This window comes from Amia ocellicauda, chromosome 19 (assembly GCF_036373705.1).
Source record: "Amia ocellicauda isolate fAmiCal2 chromosome 19, fAmiCal2.hap1, whole genome shotgun sequence".
NCBI classification, from domain to species: domain Eukaryota; kingdom Metazoa; phylum Chordata; class Actinopteri; order Amiiformes; family Amiidae; genus Amia; species Amia ocellicauda.
The window spans coordinates 26,353,308-26,376,495 of NC_089868.1; the positions used below are offsets into that span (position 1 = coordinate 26,353,308).

At 55.3% G+C, this 23,188-nt stretch overlaps 2 protein-coding genes across 2 annotated transcripts in view; both read right to left on the reverse strand.

Moving 5' to 3' along the window:
* Positions 1-16,358, reverse strand: part of dnm3a (dynamin 3a) — a 29,355-nt gene extending 12,997 nt beyond the window's left edge. The window contains exons 1-14 of the mRNA XM_066691891.1: positions 16,079-16,358; positions 15,505-15,785; positions 7,727-7,800; positions 7,299-7,448; positions 6,841-7,044; positions 6,653-6,751; positions 6,369-6,529; positions 5,777-5,919; positions 5,427-5,562; positions 5,150-5,217; positions 4,876-5,014; positions 4,522-4,608; positions 4,306-4,376; positions 3,594-3,645 (exon numbers count right to left, since the gene is read on the reverse strand). Of these exons, the coding sequence (XP_066547988.1) occupies positions 3,594-3,645; positions 4,306-4,376; positions 4,522-4,608; positions 4,876-5,014; positions 5,150-5,217; positions 5,427-5,562; positions 5,777-5,919; positions 6,369-6,529; positions 6,653-6,751; positions 6,841-7,044; positions 7,299-7,448; positions 7,727-7,800; positions 15,505-15,665 (1,545 nt within the window). The 5' untranslated portion in view covers positions 15,666-15,785; positions 16,079-16,358. The remainder of the gene's footprint in view (positions 1-3,593; positions 3,646-4,305; positions 4,377-4,521; positions 4,609-4,875; positions 5,015-5,149; positions 5,218-5,426; positions 5,563-5,776; positions 5,920-6,368; positions 6,530-6,652; positions 6,752-6,840; positions 7,045-7,298; positions 7,449-7,726; positions 7,801-15,504; positions 15,786-16,078) is intronic.
* Positions 16,359-17,314: 956 nt separating this feature from the next.
* On the reverse strand, positions 17,315-23,086 carry mettl13 (methyltransferase 13, eEF1A lysine and N-terminal methyltransferase). Its single transcript, XM_066691950.1, has 8 exons — positions 22,150-23,086; positions 21,259-22,036; positions 20,111-20,310; positions 19,114-19,300; positions 18,778-18,933; positions 18,406-18,618; positions 18,090-18,221; positions 17,315-17,796 (listed from the first exon to the last, which is right to left on the reverse strand). The coding sequence occupies exons 1-8, from the start codon at positions 22,300-22,302 to the stop codon at positions 17,504-17,506; spliced, it is 2,112 nt and encodes a 703-aa protein (XP_066548047.1). The 5' UTR covers positions 22,303-23,086; the 3' UTR covers positions 17,315-17,503.
* Between the last annotated feature and the right edge of the window lie 102 nt (positions 23,087-23,188).

The following is a 23,188-nucleotide window of genomic DNA, read 5'->3' on the forward strand; positions in this document are numbered from 1 at the left end:
CACCCAGGGGCCCGGGGCCGGAGGGGAGAGGACAGGGAGGGCGATGAGTGAGACCGGGGATGGTGCAGGCACGGGCTGAGTGAGGGGAGAGGGTCACAGTCAGTGGCCGGGTGAAATTGCTGCTGCTGTTAAGACCCTACAGGTGAAGCCCACCAGAGACCCCAGCTCCCCCAGGCAGCCGCGCCGCCCCCCCGCGACCCTTAACCGCTCCTGCCCCGTCTGCCTCCTGTGGGGGGGTAGTAACAGCCCACTTGTGCCCCCCCGCCCACACTGCTTTTTAATTGGATGAGATCCTGACCCCCACGCCCTGCAGTGACGGGGTCAGACGTCCAAAACAACTAAACAATAAAACTCAAAACAGAAACAGGCAGAGGCCGGAGAACAGGGCGGCTTTCGGCTGATCAAGGGAGCGAAGGAGTGAGTGAAAGAGTGAGAGAGTGAGTGAGTGAGTGTGTATGATGGGTAACGTTAGAGATGGAGTAGTACTGAGCCCCCCCGCCCCTCCATTGTCACTCTCTGCAAACAACACACAACTCCCACTGCAGACGCCATCAGGGTCCAGTCCAGGCTTACAGACACTCTTGCTCTTGTTGTTGCAGTGAAGATGGTGATTTGTGATTTTACACTGAATGTACGTCACCTACATCTACCCCCCCACCCCCACATTCACACACTCTCTCTCTCTCTCTCTCTCTCTCACTCACACACGTCACGTTAGTACAGGCTTGGGGAGATGAGTCACCTCTGAAGGAAACACACCCGTCCCCAGACCCTGCGCTGAGCACTGCAGCCTGACTGACAACACTGGAATACACTGCACTGTGCCCCATTATACCTGACACACTGTCTCTACAGCCCCTATAACCACACACAGCACTGCTACACTGCACCCCAATATACCTGACACACTGTCCCTACAGCCCCTATAACCACACACAGAACCACACACTTGCATCTCACTTCCCTCCCCTCATTCTGCAGCCTCTCTCTCACACACACACACACCCTGTCCAGCCTCTCTCTCTGTCTCTCTCTCTCTCTCTCAAACCCTCTGACCCCCCATCCTCAGGAACTTCCCTCCCTGCTCTCTCCTTCTCCCTCCCCCTCTCTCGCTGGCTCCAGGCTGTGTGGATTAGTGGTTGAGGAAAGGCAGCTGCGCTCGCCCCCCCCCTCCTGTCGGCAGCATGGTCAGCCAGGTCGTCACTCATCTGTTTACAGTTCAGGGGTTAGGGGTCAGGGGTCGGGTCTGCATGTGCTGCACCACCCCGTCACCAGATATTCAATCTCTTTATTTATTTATTTATTGTTGTTACTATTATAAACGGAGAGGCACTTCCCCTGCGGGTGGTCCGCTGGCTGTGGGGCCGGGGGAAGCCCACACACGCCCAGACCCCCGATACAGCAGTGGGCACGTATGTGTGACCAGGACAAACCCAAACCTGGCTCTGCAGAGCCCCCTTGTGGCGTGCCTGCTTCGGTCTCCTTACCACAGCATTTCTGCCCTTTTAACACAGTGCTGCCTGTGCAGTGTAGGTCCCCCGGGGCTCTCCATGGGCCCGGCACAGTATAGCACACAAGGCCCGGTGAACCCATAGGGAACCACTGGCAAACCATGGCAAATCCAGGGCATCCTGTCGAGGTGTTTTCACACCCGGGTTGTGTCTCCGGAGGCAGGCTGCTCAGCTGCTACGCATGGGGGACGAGCGCGGGGGGGTTAGTGTGGGACCAACAGGCCTGGAGCCGCAGTGCAGGGACAGAGTGAGTCCGTGCACCGCGGCCCCAAACCTGACCCGGCCCAGGGCAGGACGGGCCGCCGCGGTCCTCGGTGTCTCTCGCAGGATTTATGGCCACCTACACAAACAAGTACCGCAATAAATTAATAAACTGCACTGCAATATCTCCATCTCCTCCCTCGCTCTGTTTGCGTATCTTGCATCTCTCGTGCACGTTTTCACACTCAGTTCTAATTGGCTCTGGCAGTTCTGTGGGTCGGCCCACACCAACCTGGAGCTCCAGAACGTGAAAAACTGCACGAGCTACAAGGGGTGTCAAAACAGGTGCGGGAACCCTGCGTTGTGCGGTGAGGAGGGTCGTTCGCCGGTTTGGGTTGGTTTGGGTTCTGTGCTACGGTGGCCATATCCCTTTCAGAGCCGGGATTAGAGTGAGTATAATGTGACACACACAGTGTCAGCGTGGCTGCCTCTCTCTGAGGCAGAGCGAGAGTGACAGTGTGTGTGAGAGTGTGGGGGTGTGGCAGTGGATGTGAGAGAGTGTGAGTGGAAGAGTGTGTGAGTGGCAGTGTGTGTGTGTGAGAGTGTGAGTGTGAGTGACAGTGAGAGTTTGTGATTGTGTGAGTGTGCGTGAGTGTGTGAGTGGGTGTGATTAGGAGTGGGTGTGGGTGCAGCTCCAGACAGGGAGGCAGTGGGGGGGGGCTGACCGCAGTGTTAGAGCTCAGCCAGCCCCACAGACACACAGCTGTATGAAGGCTGCAGTAAAGCTTACAGAAACTGGGCTCGTACAATTTGGCTGGACGGTGGAGGAGCTGCACCCTGAAACAGTAGCAGAGGGAACACGACAAAACAGGATGTCAGACACTGGAGACACCTGGAGACACCTGGAGACACCCGGACACTGCATCTCTCCAGGGGCTCGTATGACACAGCACTGCCCTGAGTCTGTGCGGCTTCAACACACCAGTCAATAAAGAAGGCATCGTTTGACAGACTGATTGATGGACAGACAGACAGACATCTACGACAGATAAACAACACTGTGGACACTGTTTAACACTGGACACTGTGCTCTGTAAGGTTGCGGCGGCTCAGAGAGGCCGACCAACCCCGAGACACTGATGTCCTCCCGGACCCCAGCTGTGGACCACCGACACGGTGATCATGTGACCTTCAATTACCCCCCACCACCCCAACACCCGCCCCCCAACCACTAAGGTACTCACCAGGCCCCCCGCAGGGCCGGCTGTGGGGCCGTGCTGCTCAGGGTCTCAGACAGGGGCAAGCAGGAGCAAGGTTTAATAAGTGGGGCAGATTGGGGGGCATTCAGGCCGGGAGGGGAGGCAGGGGGTGAGACAGAGGGGCAGGAGGGCAGCAGGGCAGGGGGGTGAGACTGAGCAGGAAGCAGGGCGACATAACAAAGGAGACAATACAAAAATAAATGTATTAAATAATGACAACGACAATGAACGGCAGCACACGCAATACAGGAGGGCAGTTAATGTCGGCTGCAAAACACTGGCGGCGCCATTCAATAACTCAATAAGCAAACGACACGAATCAACACAAAACACTGACTTAAATCAGGAGTAAATAAAGAAACACATACAGTAACACATCAATAAACACGCGAGATCATGGACAGGCGGGTCGGGGTGAGAGTTAGCGCAGTGAGCAGGTTCTTGCACTTCCCTGTGGGGCCCCAGTGTCTGTCTCCGGACCCCCAGAGGCACTACAGTGATTAAACAGCCCGGCACTGACATCAGAACGGAGACAGCAGGAGGAGGAAGACGGAGGAGGGGGGGGGGCAAGAGAGAAAAGACGGACAGAAAAAGGCTGAAGGCTGTGTTTGGAGGCTCTCACCTGGTTTCCAGCAGAACTCTTCTTGCTCATCTGGTTGCTTCTCTGCTGTGCGCTGCAGGACAGAGAGAGATGAGAGAGGGAGCGAAAGAGACGGTGGGGAATAGAGGCAGAGGAGTCAGAAAGAGGGAGAGAGACAGTGAGACAGACAGAGGGAGAGAGACAGATGGACAGAGAGGGAGAGAGAGACATTGAGACAGAGAGGGAGAGAGAGACAGAAAGGAATAGAGGGAGAGGAGACAGTGAGATGGACAGACAAAGAGAGGGAGAGAGACAGACAGGGGGGTTAGAAAGAGACAGACACACTGTTAAACTGCTTTCTGATTGATATTTCTCTCACTAGTTTACACAGGTGTTGCCAAAGCAATTACAGATACAGAGCAACAATAAATAAATAAACACAATTATAAAAGTAATAAATAAATACATTTAAAAAAGGGCAATAAGGTTAATAAAATTAAATAAAACATACAGACAATATCTCTCTCTCAGATTCAGATTCAGAGATGCTTTTCTGGCTGGACATGTGATACAATGATGTCACGGCTGATGCAGTGATGTCACAGCCGATACAATGACATCACGGACAATAAAATGATGTCACGGCCGATTCAGTGATGTCACAGCCGATTCAGTGATGTCACGGCTGATACAGTGATGTCATGGGCCATACAGGACCGAGATGCACTACGCCCCCCCCACTCTCCGCACTCACTTGGCGAAGCCGATGAAATCCTCGTGATTAGTGTTGATGTAGGAGAGCTGGACCTCAATTAGCAGCAACACCTGCAGAGAGAGGGAGAGAGGGAGAGGGAGAAAGGGACAGAGAGCAAGAGAGGGAGGGAAGGAGTGTACTTGTGTTAATGTGAGCATGTGAGTGTGTGTATTAGTGTATTTGTGTCAGTGTGTGTGAGTCAGTGAGTGTGTGTACCTGGTCCTTTGCCCGGCTCTCTCGGTCCCGGATGTGTGTGGTGACGATTCTCTCCGTCTCCTCTCGCAGCCGTGGGAATGTCCCCAGCTACAGACACACACAACAGCCTGGTCAGCACAAACACACACGCACACACGCACACACGCACACACACACACACACACACGCACACACGCACACACGCACACGCACACACACGCACACGCACACACGCACACACTGACACACTGACACACTGACACACTGACACACTGACACACACACACATTTGCACACTCACACACACACACGCAGCGTATCACACAATGTCTGTCTCGGGAGGGGGGGGGCCCCGGGGCAGGGGGCGGGCGGTACCTTGATGGTGCACTGGCGCACGGTGTTGATCAGCTCCTGGATCACCATGTCCACGCACTTCAGACACGGCTCCTTCAGCTTCACTATCTGCTTCTTCACTATCGCCTCGAACGCCATGTCAGGAGTGAACAGCCCCGTCCTGCACACACACAAGAGGGAGACTCAGTGTCAGAGACAGAGAGAGGGACACAGAGAGAGAGGGGGAGTGAGAGAGAGAGACAGAGAGAGGTAGACTGACAGAGACACAGATAGAGTCAGTGTGAGAGCTGCTCACCTGATGCCGTGGATGTTCTTGATGGCATAGCTGATCTCCCTGCGCAGCTCCTTCTCATCAAACTCCATCTGTGGCCGGAAGGAGGGTGGCAGAGAGACAGGAAAGAGGGATGAAGAGAAAGAGAGACAGCAGAGACATCGAAATATATAAACACAGAGAGACACAGACAGGGCGCGCACACACACACACACACACACACACACACAGACACACACACACAGAGGAACAGAGACACACAGGCAGGTACAGAGACACAAAGAGCCGGTGTCCGGCGCACCTTGACCAGCTCGAAGGGGAATCGCTCGTGGAAGATGCGGTTGATCTTGGCGCCGCCGGACAGCTCCACCGTGTCCACCTGGTCCCCTGAGCCCTCGATGCGCTTCTCGAAATCCACAGAGAACTGCTGCACCATCCTGCAGCACACACACACACACACACAGATGTCCTGTAAGACCCACGCAACCCTCACTGATGACACCCCCGTCCCCTCCCCGTCTCGCCACCTCTCTTCCTCCCTCTCTCCTCTCTCTCTCGCTCTCTCGTTCTCTCGCTCTCTCTCTCCCTCTCCTTCCCTGTCTCTCCCTCTCCCTCTCTCCTCTCCCTCCCCCTCTCCCCAGGCCCACTCACTGCAGCAGGGCCTTGGTCTTGCGGGACGGGTCATCGGGGCGGAAGTGTTTGTACTCCTCAGCCTCCTTGTCCAGAGACAGCAGCTGGGCCTGCAGCTTACTGCGGAACGCCGGCAGGGTGTCCCGGATGTGGTTCGTCAGTTGCTACCGGGAGAGAGGGAGAGAGAGAGGGAAAGAGAGAGGGGGAGAGGGAGAGAGGGAAAGGGAAACGGACAGAGGGAGAGAGGGGGGGAGAGAGGGAGAGGTAAACAGATAGGGGGAGGTGGAAAGTAGAGGGAGAGAGAGGGATTGACAGAGGGTGAGGGAGAGAGGGAGAGAAAAAGAAAGTGGGTGAGGGAGAGGAAGAGGGACAGGGGAGAGAGAAAGAGGGAAGGACAGAGAGGGTGAGGGAGATGGAGATGGATAGAGAGGTTAGAAGAGAGAGACACAATGAGCAGCAGGAAATGCACACACGCACACGCACACACTACATGCACATGGACACACTACACGCACAAGCACACGTACATGCTACATGCACACACACACTCCACACGCACACGCACACACACTCACACACACCCCTCCCTCGCCCTGGCCTCCCGCTGCCGGACCTGGTTCAGCACCCTCTGCAGGTGGGGGGTGCCCATGGTGTCGGCCATGTGTCTGTAGGACGGGTGCGACAGGAAGAACTTCCTCTCGGCCGCCATCGCTGCCTTAATGTCCTTCTTCCCCTCGATGTCCTTCTGACTGCGGTTCACCACCCCGATGTAGCCTGGGGGGGCGGGGGACACAAGCTGAGCTTTGTGTGTGTGTGTGTGTGTGTGTGTGTGTGTGCGTGTGTGTTTATTGTGTAGTGTCTGTGTGTGTATCGGGGGGGGGGGGGGGGGGGGCGCACCTCTCCTCAGGGGCAGCAGTTTGTTCTCCAGGACGTCCCGGGCGTCGGTGCCTTCGTCCATCAGGTCCAGCTTTGTGATCACGCCGATAGTGCGCTGGCCTGGGGTCAGAGGTCAGAGGTCAGCGAGAGGACACTCGGATACACAGACGCACCCTCCCCTCACACCCTCCCCCTCCACGGCGCCTCACCCTGGGGGTCCACGTCCTTGGCCAGCTTCAGCGCGTCCGAGTTGGCCAGGTCCGTGTTGGCCGGAGTGACGGCCAGGATGAGGCAGTTCTCGCGGCAGATGAACTGCATGATCATGTCCCGAATCTGGTACTCAATGTCGACCGGCTGGTCCCCCACCGGCACCTTGGTGATGCCCGGCAGATCGATCAGGGTCAGGTTCAGCACTGAGGGGCGGGGGGGGGGGGATGGAGAAAGAGAATGGAGGGGGGGGGGGGACAGAGAGAGAGAGGGAGAGGGAGAGAGATAAAGTGAGAGAGTGAGAACGTCAGAATCAGAGAGAGAGAGTAAAAAAAAAAATGTACATCAAATGTATAATTGCTGTAAGATAAGGTCAGTGAGTGTGTGAGTGTGTCAGTCAGTCAGTCAGTCAGTGTGTGAGTGTGTCAGTGCGTCAGTGGGCCGGGGGGTTAGTGCGCACCGTGGGGGGAGAAGACCCGCAGGTTGATGGGCACGGGGGAGATGCCCTTGTTGGCCCCGGTCACCCGTTCCGTCTCGGCCTCGATCTCCTGGCGCACCTCATCGAAGTCCGTGAACTTCTTCCCCTTACAGTGCAGGAACTCGGCAAACTCTACAGAGAGGGAGAGACAGAGAGAGAGGGAGGGAGACAGGGAGCGGGAGAGAGAGGGAGACAGGGAGAGGCAGAGAGAGAGAGAGATGAGGGCCCTGGGCAGAGGAAACACCCCGGCAGACTGCCTGACACTGGTCACAGACTCCCGGCAGAGACTCTGACCAGGTACAGACTGAGCGACCACAGCCTGGAGGTGGAGACCGGACGGCACAGGCAGACCTGGATCCCCAGAGACAGACGCCTGTGGAGGGAGAGACAGAGGCGTGTGCGTGTCATACCTGTGTTGGAGCTGATGAGCTGCAGGACTAGGGGCCTCCGGGTGACGATGCCAGAGCCACGTGGCAGGAAGTCCCTGGAAGGACACAGGAACAGGAAACGTGTCAGATGCCTCATGCAGAGGCAGAGTCAGGGGTCAGGGGTGAGAGGTCAGGGCGGCTCCAGCTGTTTGTTTCCATTGTTTCACTGAGCCGAGACAGAGGAGTCATAGGTCCAGAACTGTGGGTCCATCAGCCCTACAATCTCTCCCTCTCCTCCACATCTCACTGTGTCTCATTCCCTGTCCTTCTCCAACTCTATCCCCCCCTCTCTCCCTCTCTCCCTCTCTCCCTCTCTCCCTCTCTCTCTCTCTCTCCCCCTATGCTGTGATTCTGCTCAGTGTTGACTCACTGGCACCTTTTCTCTATTTTATGTTTTTTTATTTCCAGGAATCGTAAAATGAGGTGAGAGGAGCTAATTAACCATCTCCCTTAAAGACAGCCGAGGGATGAGACCCACTTTCTGTGGTGGTGAGAGAGAGAGCGGACAGGGACCCCCGATAATAGCCTGCTGCTCCTGAGACAGATGAGCACACAGCCTGACCCACATCACACACACACACACTCACATGCACTCACACTCACACCCCTGCTCTTTCACACTCAGCAGATCCAGAGAGCTGTCAGTCACTGTGATGGATGCGAGAGCTACAGCCCCAGAGAGTGGGGGGGGAGAGGAGAGAGAGATGGAGAGAGAGAGGGAGAGACAGGCCCTGGAGTAATCATCATAATCAGTTGTTTTCTTCTTCTGGGAAAAAACCCAAAATAAACGAACAGATGAAAGTGTCTGACTGCAGCAGGGTCTGGTGAGGAGACAGCCCAGTCTGTGAGACAGAGTTGGGGGGGAGCTGAGTCCCTGTGTGCCCCGTGTGTGTGTTTATATGTGTGTGTGTGTGTGTGTGTGTGTGTAGGCAGCTTCACTGAAAGGTCAGGGCAGAGTAGGGGCTGAGCTGACTGAGATAAAGGACAAATAGCATCTGCTGCTGACTTGTACTTCACCCACGATGCGCACATTGACACACACACACAGACTGGCACTTAACACTCACAAACTCACACACACAGACTGTGCCAGTGTGCTATTCCTGCCAGCCTGTTGAGCAACAGACTGAAACTGCAGGGTGGCAGTCTGCAGCCCTGCCCTCTCCCCTGAGCACAGAGCACGGGCTGTGTTGTGCTGTGTGCTGTGTTGTGCTGTGTGCTGTGTGGTGCGCTGTGTGCAGTGTGCAGTGTGCTGTGCTGTGTTGTGTTGTGCTGTGTTGTGTTGTGCTGTGTTGTGTTGTGCTGTGTTGTGCTGTGTGCTGTGTTGTGCAGTGTGCTGTGTTGTGCAGTGTGCTGTGTGCAGTGTGCTGTGTTGTGCAGTGTGCTGTGTTGTGCAGTGTGCTGTGTTGTGCAGTGTGCAGTGTGCAGTGTGCTGTGTGCTGTGTGCTGTGTGCAGTGTGCTGTGTTGTGCAGTGTGCTGTGTGCTGTGTTGTGCAGTGTGCTGTGTGCTGTGTTGTGCAGTGTGCTGTGTGCTGTGTGCTGTGTTGTGCAGTGTGTAGTGTGCAGTGTGCTGTGTGCTGTGTTGTGCAGTGTGCTGTGTGCAGTGTGCAGTGTGCTGTGTGCTGTGTTGTGCAGTGTGCTGTGTGCTGTGTGCTGTGTTGTGCAGTGTGCTGTGTGCTGTGTTGTGCAGTGTGCTGTGTGCTGTGTGCTGTGTTGTGCAGTGTGCTGTGTTGTGCAGTGTGCAGTGTGCTGTGTGCTGTGTTGTGCAGTGTGCAGTGTGCTGTGTGCTGTGTTGTGCAGTGTGCAGTGTGCTGTGTGCAGTGTGCAGTGTGCTGTGTGCTGTGTGCTGTGTTGTGCAGTGTGCTGTGTGCTGTGTGCTGTGTGCTGTGTGCTGTGTGCTGTGTTGTGCAGTGTTCTGTGTGCTGTGTTGTGCAGTGTGCTGTGTGCTGTGTGCTGTGTTGTGCAGTGTGCTGTGTGCTGTGTTGTGCAGTGTGTAGTGTGCAGTGTGCTGTGTGCTGTGTTGTGCAGTGTGCTGTGTGCTGTGTGCAGTGTGCTGTGTTGTGCAGTGTGCTGTGTGCTGTGTTGTGCAGTGTGCTGTGTTGTGCAGTGTGCTGTGTGCTGTGTTGTGCAGTGTGCTGTGTTGTGCAGTGTGCTGTGTGCTGTGTGCAGTGTGCAGTGTTGTGTGTTGTGCAGTGTGCTGTGTGCAGTGTGCTGTGTTGTGCAGTGTGCTGTGTGCTGTGTGCTGTGTTGTGCAGTGTGCTGTGTGCTGTGTTGTGCAGTGTGCTGTGTGCTGTGTTGTGCAGTGTGCTGTGTTGTGCAGTGTGCTGTGTGCTGTGTGCTGTGTTGTGCAGTGTGCTGTGTTGTGCAGTGTGCTGTGTGCAGTGTGCAGTGTTGTGTGTTGTGCAGTGTGCTGTGTGTTGTGCAGTGTGCAGTGTGCTGTGTGCTGTGTGCAGTGTGTAGTGTGCAGTGTGCAGTGTGCTGTGTGCTGTGTTGTGCAGTGTGCTGTGTGCTGTGTTGTGCAGTGTGCTGTGTGCTGTGTTGTGCAGTGTGCTGTGTTGTGCAGTGTGCTGTGTTGTGCTGTGTGCTGTGTTGTGCAGTGTGCAGTGTGCTGTGTGCTGTGTGCAGTGTGTAGTGTGCAGTGTGCTGTGTGCTGTGTGCTGTGTGCTGTGTTGTGCAGTGTGCAGTGTGCAGTGTGCTGTGTGCTGTGTGCAGTGTGCTGTGTGCTGTGTTGTGCAGTGTGCTGTGTGCTGTGTTGTGCAGTGTGCTGTGTTGTACAGTGTGCTGTGTGCTGTGTGCTGTGTTGTGCAGTGTGCTGTGTTGTGCAGTGTGCTGTGTTGTGCAGTGTGCTGTGTGCTGTGTTGTGCAGTGTGCTGTGTTGTGCAGTGTGCTGTGTTGTGCTGTGTGCTGTGTGCTGTGTGCTGTGTGCTGTGTTGTGCCCTGGGTCACACTGGTGCTTTACTATTCCCTCTCCTCCAGCCTCCACTGTGATGTCACACACTGCAGCTCTGTACGGGGCATCGATTACAGCCGGCACTGCGGCTCACTGTGGCTGCTGTGTGTGAACGGTGCAGCGCGCGTTTTGGGCCGAGACGCCCGTCTGTCATTTCTGCCCTCAACTCCACCCCGAGGGCAGCACTGTAGTCCCGCCTCCAAGCGATTCACACTGACAGGTCATTGGTCTGCCTGCCTTGATTGACAGCTGTTTTCCCAGTATTGGAAAAGTGAAACTGCGTCTATGTTTTACACAACAACACGATATTATTTCCCCGCGGTAAAGTGGATGCTAATTAAAATGTTGTTATTATATGTAAAATGAATACACTGTTTTGTAAAATTATGTATTTAATGGATTTCTTATTATACTCAAATTAATTTTAAATTAAGTTATATGTAACATTATACGTTTGTAAACGAGTTATAGTTATTACGTTTTTGTCAATGCCAGTAAAAATATGAATGTACGCATACAATGTGACCTTTCATATTAATACATTACAGAATTGACCCATAATTTCCACATGCGTCTGTAGCCATAATAAAGAATTGTACATGTAAAAATAACACCACACCCCACCTGCCTCCCTTTTGAATTACAGTTATACAAGCATGGAAAATATTATTATATTTAGGCCTAATACATGAAACTATGGTGTGAACATATTCATTGAATTAAAATCATCCTCCAAATAGTGTTCATGATTGAAATGTATCACTATAATGTTAATTTAACAGATGGAAGGTTGTTTTACATTGGGCCACACGTCTATTCGTAATGCTGCTCTCGTCTCCTTGACATGACGATGCTGTATTGGTCATGCATGCGTAGTGTGCAACAAGAGCCTCGTTTTGTTAGACCATTGTTATGTACAAATACATTTTGTAATGTTATACTGTTTGTAATAGGCCGATATTTTATAAATTATTTCCAACATTTATGGTATGTATTTTATAGTTAGTCCACATATCACTGCATGGAATATTACAGCTCCCTTTACGGCATTTTGACACAGTATTCTCTTTATTTTTCTCAATGTTAATTACATATTCATTAAACGCATCATCCGTGAGCTGCTGGAAATGCACTTGATTGATTGATATGTTAGTAGGGACCATACTGATTTCGTAAAAGTACTTTTCACACAAAAGTATGACAATAAAATTGCTGCTGGGAATCGAACATGCCTTCTATTTCGATACGTACACTATTCCAGCGCACTCCTGGAGTTTTGGCATAGAGACCTAAGAGACGGAACCGGAAAGGGGGCTGGGAACTTTCAAGCAGACAGAGATATTGATACTGACAGGTCATTGGTCTGAGGCAGAAGTACAATGCTGCCCCGGGGGTAGAGCAACCCCAGGGTGGAGTTGAGAGCAAAAATTATAGACGGGCAGGAGAGACTGACTGACTGACACACTGACTGACTGACACGGGGACTGACTGAGTGATTGACACACTGATACACTGACTGACTGACACGCTGACTGACTGAATGACTGACACACTGATACACTGACTGACATGCTGAATGACTGACTGACACACTGACTGACTGACTGACACACTGACTGACACACTGAATGACTGATACACTGACTGACTGATACACTGACTAACACGGTGACTGACACACTGATACACTGACTGACTGACTGACACGGTGACTGAATGACTGACACACTGACTGATTGACACACTGACTGACACAGTGACTGACTGACACACTGACTGAATGACACACTGACTAATACACTGACTGACTGATTGACACGCTGACCGACTGACTGACTGACACTCTGACTGACTGACACTCTGACTATTGATGGTCATGGTAGAGCCTGCTGTTGTCCTGCATTAGCTATGCTAATAACTGCTCCTGTGTTACGTGGTGGTGCATGATTTGGTTCCTACACCCCGCGATGTGTTTTTCTCTGCTGATGTAGAGCGGAAACAGTGTACTGTGAGTGTTTCTCTACCCTTGTTAAACCACAGCATGGCGAACACAGCCGCCAGCCTCGGTGCCGGTGCACACCGTGCTGCGCTACACAGACACCGGCACACACAGGCGACAGGTGCTGTAGTATTTCACAGCCTCCCTGTCTGTGAACCACGCAGTCTGGCAGACAAACACTGAGCCCATGGCTGGTGCGTCTGGGGCCTCTAACCGCACACTGTATTACTTCATCACTCAAGAAGATGACAGACCAGCCAGGCTCCCGCTCCCTCCCTGCCTCTCGCCCTCCCCCTCTCCCTCCCTGCTGATTGAAGCGGTATTGATCGCAGGACCTCCTCGGTCTGCGATTGAGTGATCTCCGTGAATCAGCACTTCACAAGGCCAGGGAGGACAGCGAGTCCCGCCCCCCCTGCTCCAAACTCCATCCATCTCTGCCTCTCACGCTCTCTCTGCACTCCTCTCTGTGCTTCAATCCCTCCCTCCCTCTCTCTCTCTCTCTCCCAGCCTCAGGGGTCCAGTTTGTCAGTTGGCCCTGAATCACTGTCAGCGATCTGTACTGGACACAGACTCCTTTCATCAGGAGACGATTCTCCAGTCATTACCATAGGGGTAACAGTGGTACTCTACCCTCTTTCTCCCTCTCTTCTCTACCCTCTCTCTACCCTCTTTCTCTCTGTCTCCCTAACTTCTCTACTCTCCTCTACCCTATCCTTCTCTTCTCTACCCTCTCCCTTTTCCCCCAACACTCTGTACCCTCTCTCCTTCTATACCCTCTCCCTTTCTCACTACACTCTCTTCCCTCTCTCCCCCTCCCTCAGAGGAGGCTCCTGTCCTCTCCTGCAGGTCTGGGCGCTCAGCAGCGTGTTAAAGGGAAGGAAGAACGGCCGTGGCCTGATTTCCACTATCTGGGTCAAAGCGCGCAAACCACGACCTGCACGGCCTAGCGCGCTCTGGCACCACGCGATCGGGACACACACTGCGACAGAGGGTGTGTGAGGGAGTGGGGGAGACAGGGAGTGTTGTCAGAGTGTATGTGTGAGGGAGTGAGGGAGAGTGTGTCAGTTGTGTGTGTGTGAGAGGGAGAGAAGGAGAGTGTGTCAGTGTGTGTATGTGTGTGTGTGTGAGGGAGAGTGTGTCAGACTGTGTGTGTGTGTGAGGGAGAGTGTGTCAGTTTGTTTGTGTGAGGGAGTGGGGGAGAGAGGAAGAGTGTGTCAGTGTGTGTATGTGCATGTGTGTGAGGGAGAGTATGTCAGACTGTGTGTGTGAGGGAGAGTGTGTCAGTATGTATGTGTGCTTGACTCCTGACTGCAGGGCACTGAATGCTGCCAGTGCATGTGTGTGTGAGGGAGAGTGTGTGTGTGAGGGAGAGTGTGTGTGTGTGAGGGAGAGTGTGTCAGACTGTGTGTGTGTGTGTGAGGGAGTGGGGAAGAGTGTATTAGACTGTGTGTGTGTGTGTGTGTGTGAGGGAGAGTGTGTGTGTGAGGGAGAGTGTGTCAGACTGTGTGTGTGTGTGTGTGTGTGTGTGACTCCTGACCGCAGGGCACTGAGCGCTGCCAGTGCGTGGGCACCACCCTCACTGCGTCGTGCTGTCAGGGCTGATAAGACACCGCCCTGCCCTCCGCCACAGGCAGCTCTCAGAGACAGAGCCGCTCCGGGACTCCCTCCCCACCCCGAGCCCCGCCACAGCCCCACTGCCACCCACACCCCCCGAGACTCCGGCAGCAGTGAGAAGGGTCGGCCCGGCGGAGCACAGCGCAGACAGCTCTCACGCCCCGCCGGAGCACGCCAGCGCGTCGTTACAGCGCAGCGTAGGGGCGGCTCATCCGCAGCCTCCAACCAAGTGCGAACGCCTGGATGTTTCGTGTCCTGAGATCCACACGCGTGTGATCAAATGAAAACAATGCCCCGACTCAAGAGCAGAGCCGAAGGTCGCCAACTGGGACCGATTCAGCTTCCTGACTGAAGGACCGGTCCGTTTCCAGCACACGCAAAGCGCAGCAGCCCGGCGGACACGCTGCGGCTCTCCTCACTCTTACCCCCGTTGATTCACTGCACACTGGAACTGTTTCTTTAGTGAAAAGGTTTTAAATGGAGATACAGTCCAGTATAGTTTAGTAAACAATAGTGCAGCGCAGTGATGTAAACGGGTCCTCTGACCGGATATGACCCCCAAGTGCGTGTCCAGTTTCAGTGCGTTTCAGTCCGGGTCGGTGAGAGAGCAGCCTGCAGCGAGGGCAGGCGTGTGCGGCATGGCTGTGAACACGGGTTCAGAGACGCACACTACACACTACACTGGGCACTGTACCTTCAGCCACAGAACCTGTTTGGGCCTCCCTGCCCTGCGTCCCCACACCGCACCATGAGATGTGCCATGATACAATAACAATAACACGCACACGGAAGCATGCAGCAATCAGAGGGAGGACCTTCATCCACTGCTACAGCCGAGGGAGACAGCGTGGTGCTGAGCAGAAGAGTGGATCATGTGATCTGTGTCAGAGCAACAGTGCGCTGGGGTTTATCTGGTTAAAAAGCAAAGCAAGCAAGAAGCCCAAACGCCAGCGCCCGGCAGAGGATTAGGGGACAATGAGTGGTCACACCCGGGCCTGATGCCTCCACAGCGGGGCTGTCTGCTGCGTCTGCACTTCATACAGAAATAATACTGGTGGGGATGGATGGGTGAGGTGACTGCACGCACGGCACAGAAATGCACATTAATTTACAGACATCTGGCACAAACTGGAGCCAAAAATGATCAGTATTGATTGTCATTACTGCATTGTAATTATCATCATCCCCACCGCTTACCTCCCCACGAAGTTCTCCAGCACCGAGCTCTTGCCGGCGCTCTGGCCGCCCACCACGGCGATCTGGGGCAGGTCGAGGTTGCAGCTCTGCCCGATGGTGCTGAAGGCGTCCTGGAGCCGGTTGACCAGCGGGATCAGGTCTTCCATCCCCCGGTTCCCCATGGCGGCACGGCCGGGCTCGGGGGGTCAGGAGCGGCAGCGGGACGGGCGGCGAGATCACTGAGCGGCCGAGGCAGCCCCCTCAAACCATCCAGAGACGCGGGGCCGAGCGGCTCGGTTCGGCTGGTGCGGAGAGAGAGAGAGGGAGGGAGGGAGGGAGGGAGGGAGAGAGAGAGAGAGAGAGAGAGGGAGAGCCGTCAGCGCTACCTGCAGATGAACTGCCGTGTTATTGTTATTGTTGTATTTATGTATTGATTATCCTGTATTAACGTGTGATTGTGTGATTATTAGAGAAGCTCTTTATTGCACAGAACCGGATTCCTCTCTGCGCGGCGTTAACGCCACCATTGTGATGATCAGTAACGATCATTATTCTTATTATCATTATTAGTGTCATTATTTTGATCATGCATTACCTTGAGAAAGCACTCGCTCTCGCTGCACACGGCCGGTTCTGTCCTCCTCACACGGGCAGCCGCTGGCCCGGACCCCGGCCCGGTTCCGCCGGGTTGGACTCGCTGGTCCCGCCGGTCCGGTTCTGGGTCGCGCTGCTCAATGACACGCCCGGCTCTGCGGTGCCCTTGGGCTCACACGGCGGCTGCGACGCGGCGTGCGGTCCGCTCTGGCCCGGTTCGGCTCGGTTCGCTGTCAGTTCCCCGACCGAGAGCCCGAGCTCCTCTCTGTGACAGCTAGCGGTTTCTTTTCCGCGCAGGCGCACTGTGAAGAGCAGGGAGCCACGCCCCGAGAGCAGACTGACAGCTCGGAGACCAATGGGAGGAGGGGACCGCCGCCTCGTCGCTCTCGGCCCCGCCCCCTGCCCGCTGGGGTATATAACCCACGCCCACGGAGCCTGGCCGCCAGTCCCGCCCTCTGTTTACAGCGGACTGCAGTTCTGCCGCAAGCCTGACTCATATAAATACCGAGCCGAGCGGCCAAACCAGCAGAGATCGGCTGCCACGGCCACAAAATCACAGCAGCCCAGTCCTGGGCACTTCACAGTGGCACTACACACTCACACAGACACATCATTGCCGCAAAGCCACTTCACTCACAAGCACACATCTATATGCCACACGCCTGTCATGGTCTGTTTCTTATGTAATTGGGGCCTGAGGGGTGAACCGTGAGAGCCCAGAGAGAGCGACACAGAGGCAGGAGAGAGGATGATAGAGGAGAGAGAGAGAGAGGGAAGGAGGGGGATATGTGTGAGCTGGGTGGCTGGGTGGCTCTCTCAAATACCTTCTGATAAATAAAAAAGCGATTGAGAAAACAGCAGTCAGTTACAGGAGGTAAACAGCCGCACAAGCACAGAGCCCCGATTGGCCGCTGGGCCGGAGTCCCGCCCACCCTCTCCGAGACGGAGACGCTCGGAGCACAGACACGTCCACGGGACCCTGCCAGCGACTGGGCTGTGACTCCTGCTGCAGCTGCAACCGTGTCACACTGTGATGGAGGGACGGAGAGGTGGGGAGGGGGGGATGAAGGGAGAGAGATAGGAAAAGGGGAAAACTAGATAAGAGAGGGAGGGAGACAGAGAGTTCATCCTGGCTGAAGAAGGGAGTCACAGGAGAGAGGGGAGAGAGGCAGAGGACAGGGTGTGTGTGTGTGTGTGTGATGGGGGAGCAGTAATGGACCAGAATGAGGCACAGACGGACAGTTTTAGGAACAGGGCAGTTTACTGGACACTCTGTAACCCTGCACAGCTCACACAACCCCCCATTCATGGACAGTCAGCTGATGGGTGGGACGTAGGGACTGCAGGTACACAGAATACTGAAGCTTCTTCCATCCCTCTCTCTCTCCCTCCCCTGTGTCGCTCAACTCTGCCCTCGATCTCTCTCTCAGGCGATGTGCAGGTTGTCCAGCAGGGCCGCGATGTCGAGGCTGGGGGGTGGGGAGGGCTGGTTTTTGTCCCCCAGCACCCCCTGCAGGGTACGGGCGGCACGGCGCAGGGCAGGAGGGCTGGGGGGGGCGGGGGTGGTGTCGGCGTCCCCCCCCCGCAGGCACAGCAGCACCTCGTTCACCTCGCCCTCGATGTCCCGGGACAGGACGCAGGGGAACAGCCCTCGCACTCGCGCCACCACCCCCTCCCTCCGCACGGAGTCCCGGCACACCAGGTTCAGCATGAACACACCTGCGGGGGAGGAGAGAGGAAAGAGAGATTATTGACTTGTGATTTCTCTAAATTGCCCTGGATAAGGGTGACTTGTAATTAATCAATTAAACCAATCAATCAATTATAATGGGTGATGAAGGGGATGGCAGGAGCTGGGGGTGATGAAGGGAAGGGAGGAAGCGGGAAGCGGGACAGAGTGGCAGCAGAATGAGCAGGTGAGGGAGAGGGGAAGGGAGGATGGTAGAGAGAGGGGATAAAGAGAGAGAACGAGGGAGCTGCACAGGGGGGGCGGCAGTGGGGCACGCCATTACCTCTGGGGGTGAGCAGATCCCGGACTCTCTCCAGGAAGGGTGTCTCCACAAAGGCAGGCGGAGGGCAGCTCATGCCCAGAGAGGGGTCCTTGCTGTCCACGTCGAACATGATGACATCATAGGAGTGACCGCCTGCAGGGGGACAGGCCACAGTGTGAGCCATGTGACAGTGATTGAGAGAGAGAGAGAGTGAGAGAGAGAGTAAGAGAGTGAGAGAGTGACTGGCAGAGCTGTGATTAAAAGCTACTGTTGTTTAAGCGGAAATACAACCAGAAACTAACCTCTGCTGACCCCTGACCCCTGACCCCATACTGACCCTGGCTGTACAGCTTGTTGATGTGCTCCAGGCCGTCCCCCAGCATGACACTCAGACGCTCGTCCGGCTCGAGCCCGAACCAGTCCCGCGCCACATCCAGCACCACCGGGTCCAGCTCCACCACCTCCACCCGCGCCCCCGGGACCCAGTCACGCACGAACTGGGGCAGGCCCCCCCCACCCAGCCCCACCAGCAGCACTGACACTGGGGCATCTGGGGATATATATATATATATATATAGAGAGAGAGAGAGAGAGAGAGAGAGAGAGAGAGAGAGTGTCACAGTCAGTCTGATACAGACAGAGACAGGGACACAAAATAAAACATTAAACCAAAGCGCAATAGGACTCCATCTCCCAGCATGCTCTGCACCTGTGAGAGGGGCGTGTCCGAGGCACAGCAGCGCCAGCCCAGCCACCATGACTCGGTGGTGAGCGCAGCACAGGAACCGCCGGTCCACCTGGGCAGGGCCGGGCTTGGGGGGCACGGCGGGGGGCTTCTTTTTCTTGTTCTTCTTAAGTGAGGGAGCTGCAGGATGGGACAGGAGACGGGGAGGGAGAGAGGGATAGATAGAGATTGGCAGGATTGGGGAGAGGAAAAAAAGGAGGGAGGGGGCTTTTAGAAACTTCTGGATCTATGAAATACTGTTCCCCAGCACACAGTACCATCCCCCCCCCCGCATCGCTCTCCTGCTCCCCTCCCCCTTACCGCCGGGCTCCGTCAGCCGGCTCTCGGACTGCACCACTCCCTCGTTGTCGATGAAGACGAGTCTGCGGAAGAGCCCCCCGTCCTCTCCGCGCACGTCCTCCACCGCCAGCTCCCCACTGAGTGCGCTCCGGCCGCGGTGCACCACGGCACGCCACCCCACACCTCCGCCCACTGACAGGAAGGGCACCTGGGGGGAAGAGAGAGAGAGAGAGAGGGAGCGCAAAGTTAAATAACAGACATAAGAACATAAGAACATAAGAAAGTGTCCAATCGAGAGGAGCCCATTCGCCCCATCGTGCTCGTTTGGTGTCCATTAATAACTGAGTGATCAAGGATCCTATCCAGTCTGTTTTTGAATGTTCCCAAATTGTCTCTTCAGCCACATCGCTGGGGAGTTTGTTCAGATTGTGACGCCTCTCTGTGTGAAGAAGTGTCTCCTGTTTTCTGTCTTGAATGCCTTGAAGCCCAATTTCCATTTGTGTCCCGGGTGCGTGTGTCCCTGCTGATCTGGAAAAGCTGCTCTGGTTTGATGTGGTCGATGCCTTTCATGATTTTGAAGACTTGGATCAAGTCCCCACGTAGTCTCCTCTGTTCCAGGGTGAAAAGGTTCAGGTCCTCAGTCTCTCAGTAGGACGTTCCCTTCAGACCTGGAATAAGTCTGGTTGCTCTCCTCTGAACTGCCTCTAGAGCAGCGATATCTTTCTTGAAGTGTGGAGCCCAGAACTGTCCACAGTATCCAGATGAGCTCTAACTAGTGCATTGTACAGTCTGAACATCACTGCTCTTGTTCTCAATTCTACACTTTTGACAATATACCCTAGCATTGTGTTTGCCTTTGTTATTGCTTCCCCACATTGTTTGGCTGGAGAAAGTGAGGAGTCCACATAGACTCCTAGGTCTTTCTCATGCGTTACTTCATCTAGCTCTGTTCCTCCCATAGTGTAATTATAGTGGACATGGACAGCCCCACCCTCTCTGACACACACACACACTTTACCTGCTGATTGGTGGGCATGCCAGGAGGGGCCAGCTCCATGACCATGGGCGAGAGCTCTGATTGGACAGCCTGCATGTCACTGTACTGCTGGTCCCGGTGCATGGCCACGACAACCAGCCTGCGGAAGCCCGCACTCAGCGCCAGCTGGCCACGCCCCTCCTCGGAACTGTACAGCCAATCAGACTCCCGGCCCTGGGGCACTGCGGGGAGACACCGGCCAATCAAACAACCCATCCGCCTGTCAATCAGGTTGTGTCCGTCTGTCTGTATTTCTGTCTATGTGTCAGATGGTTTGCGAAGGTGTGTCTCTCGGTCTGGTCAGTCAGTGTGTCTGTAGGTTAGTGTGTCAGTCTGTCTGAGTGTTTGTGTGTCAGTGTGCCTGTCTGTCCGTGTGTCTGTAGGTCAGCGTGTCAGTGAGTCAGTCTGCGTGTCCGTGTGGGTGTCCGTCGGAGCGTTTATATCTCAGTGCTTCAGTCTGTCTGAGTGTTTATATCTCAGAACGTCAGTCTGTCTGTGCGTTTATATCTCAGCGCATCTGTCTGTCTGTCTGTCTGTGCGTTTATATCTCAGTGCGTCAGTCTGTCTGTGCGTTTATATCTCAGTGTGTCAGTCTGTATGTGCGTTTATATCTCAGTGCGTCAGTCTGTGTGTTTGTATCTCGGTGCGTCAGTCTGTCTGTCTGTGCGTTTAGATCTCAGTGCGTCAGTCTGTCTGTGCATTTATATCTCAGTGCATCTGTCTGTCTGTCTGTCTGTGCGTTTATATCTCAGTGCGTCAGTCTGTCTGTCTGTGTTTATATCTCAGCGCGTCAGTCTGTCTGTCTGTGTTTATATCTCAGCGCGTCAGTCTGTCTGTCTGTGTTTATATCTCAGCGCGTCAGTCTGTCTGTCTGTGTTTATATCTCAGCGCGTCAGTCTGTCTGTGCAGTTAAATCCCAGTGCGTCAATCTGTCTGTCTGTACGTTTATATCTCAGTGCGTCAGTCTCTGTGTGTGTGTGTTTATATCTCAATGCGTCAGTCAGTCTGTCTGTGCATTTATATCTCAGTGTGTCTGTCTGTCTGTCTGTCTATCTGTCTATCTGTGCGTTTATATCTCAGTGCGTCAGTCTGTCTGTCCGAGTGTATATTCCCCCTCCCCCTCCCCTCACCGATGAAGATAGCGAAGTGGTGGTCCCGAGGGGGCCGGACAGTGGGTGGGCAGTCCACCACATTCAGGGTGAAGCGGGCGCGTCCAGAGGGGGTGTGGCAGAGCGTGAGGGCAGGGCAGGGAGTGGGGTCTGTGTTATGTCGCAGCCGGCTGCGCAGGAGGGCGTAGGCCTGGCAGTCCCGCACGGCGGCCAGCAGCTCGGCCACGGCCGCCAGCCTGCATGGGGGGCCGTCCTCACCCTGGCACAGCTCCAGCAGCGGCGTGGGGGGGGGCTGACGGAACTTGGTGCAGACCAGGACAAAAACGGGCAGCGCGAATGAGGAGGAGTCGGATTCGGCTTCCTGCCCGCCCAGGCAGTGCACCCTGACGGCCCAGCCCTCCCCGGCGAAGTGCTCCACCGCCAGCTGCAGCACGTGCTCCTGCGCCAGCGTCACGCACACGTAGCGGCCCCCCACGCACAGCACACGCCCCACCTCCGCCAGCATCCTGCCCGCCTGGCCTCCCTTCCCGTCTTCCGGCTTCTCCCCGTCCTGCCCCCGCTCCTCCGAGGCCATGGCGTCCAGCGTGCCCTTGTCCAGCGCGGCCCGGAAGCGCCCAGCCTCCATCCCGGTCTGCGTGGCGTCAGCGCGCAGGAACAGAAGGCCGGGCCGGCGGCTCCGGTTGCGCTGCTGCATGTTGGCGATGGCGGTGGCGCTCAGGTCGATGTTGGTCAGTCGCTTGTACCCGACGTCCCACAGCTGCTCACTGAGCTCCGAGTTACCGCACCCCACCACCAGCACCTGGGGAGGAAGACAGGAGAGGAGGAGGAGAGAGAGATTGGGAGGGTGAAGAGACTGGTCAGTGACTGAGCCGTAGAGTGATGGTATCAGGGTCAGGGGGTCGTGGGTCGTACCTCGTCCTGAGGTTTGATGTACTTGTGCAGAACCCCGCACAGCTCCGTGTAGCCGCCGTACCACTCGAACGCCTGGTCGCCGCGTCGAGAGAAGAAGCGCTCCCAGTACTCGGCCGAGCTGAACTCGCCGGCGCTGCGCGGCAACAGACTCATACTCACCGGCTCACCGGCTGGATATCTGCCTGTCTTTGTTCTTTCTGTCTTCAGTCCCTGCGTGTCTCTCTTTGTCTCTCTGTCCGTATCTCTCTCTGCCTGTGGCCTGTGGCCTGTGGCCTGTGGCAGTGAGGGCCCTCAGAGGTCTTCACACAGTCGGCCCACAGGACTCCAGATCACCAGAGAAAACCAGGGCCCAGGATATTGAGGTTAACTTTACCATTGCAAACAGGAGGCATTACACAGAGAGTGGCAGGAGTGTGGAACAAACTGCCCTGTCCACATAGTCGAAGATGACCAAGCGGCTCTCTCCTTTGAGCTGTCAGTGTCCCAGTGTGTTAATGTGTGCCAGTGTATAAATGTGTGTCAGTGTATAAGAGTGTGCCAGTGTATAAATGTGTGTCAGTGTATCAGGCAGCGCTATTTCTGTAAACTGTAAACCCTCGCTGCTCCAGTCTCGGTGCGGCCCACCTCAGCCCGGACTCTGCGTTCCTCGGTACAATAACTGTGGGACAGACCCGCTACGAAGACAGACAGTCCACGCCCGCAAAACACACACCGTGGACGTGACAGCTCGACTAATAATAACTCAATTCGGCTATCCCCTTTAGATTCAACACGTGTTCGGTAACGTCTGAACAACCGGGTACCAGCCTGTACGCGTCCGTGCGTGGAGCTGCTCGGTGGAGCTTGACGTCCTGCAGTATCAATAAAGACACGCAAACTTTCCCGTCCGTCTCCCACTGCGCTCCCACATGGCCCTCCGCTCTTGTTTCCCAGCCGGACGACAATTCCTGCAGCACCGCCTGCTTATTGGCCCCGCTCTCACAGGGCGGAGACTCGAGCGACGCGCTGATTGGTCGGGCGGCGGCGGCGCTGTTGGGAC

What these genes read in the sequence shown, in the direction of transcription:
- mettl13 (XM_066691950.1), bottom strand. Translation starts at nt 22,302, where the DNA reads ATGAGTCTGTTGCCGCGCAGCGCCGGCGAGTTCAGCTCGGCCGAGTAC. An exon ending in ACATCAAACCTCAGGACGAG is followed by an intron (nt 22,037 to 22,149) that starts GTACGACCCACG and finishes CTTCCTCCCCAG; the next exon opens with GTGCTGGTGGTGGGGTGCGG. An exon ending in CCACTTCGCTATCTTCATCG is followed by an intron (nt 20,311 to 21,258) that starts GTGAGGGGAGGG and finishes GTCTCCCCGCAG; the next exon opens with TGCCCCAGGGCCGGGAGTCT.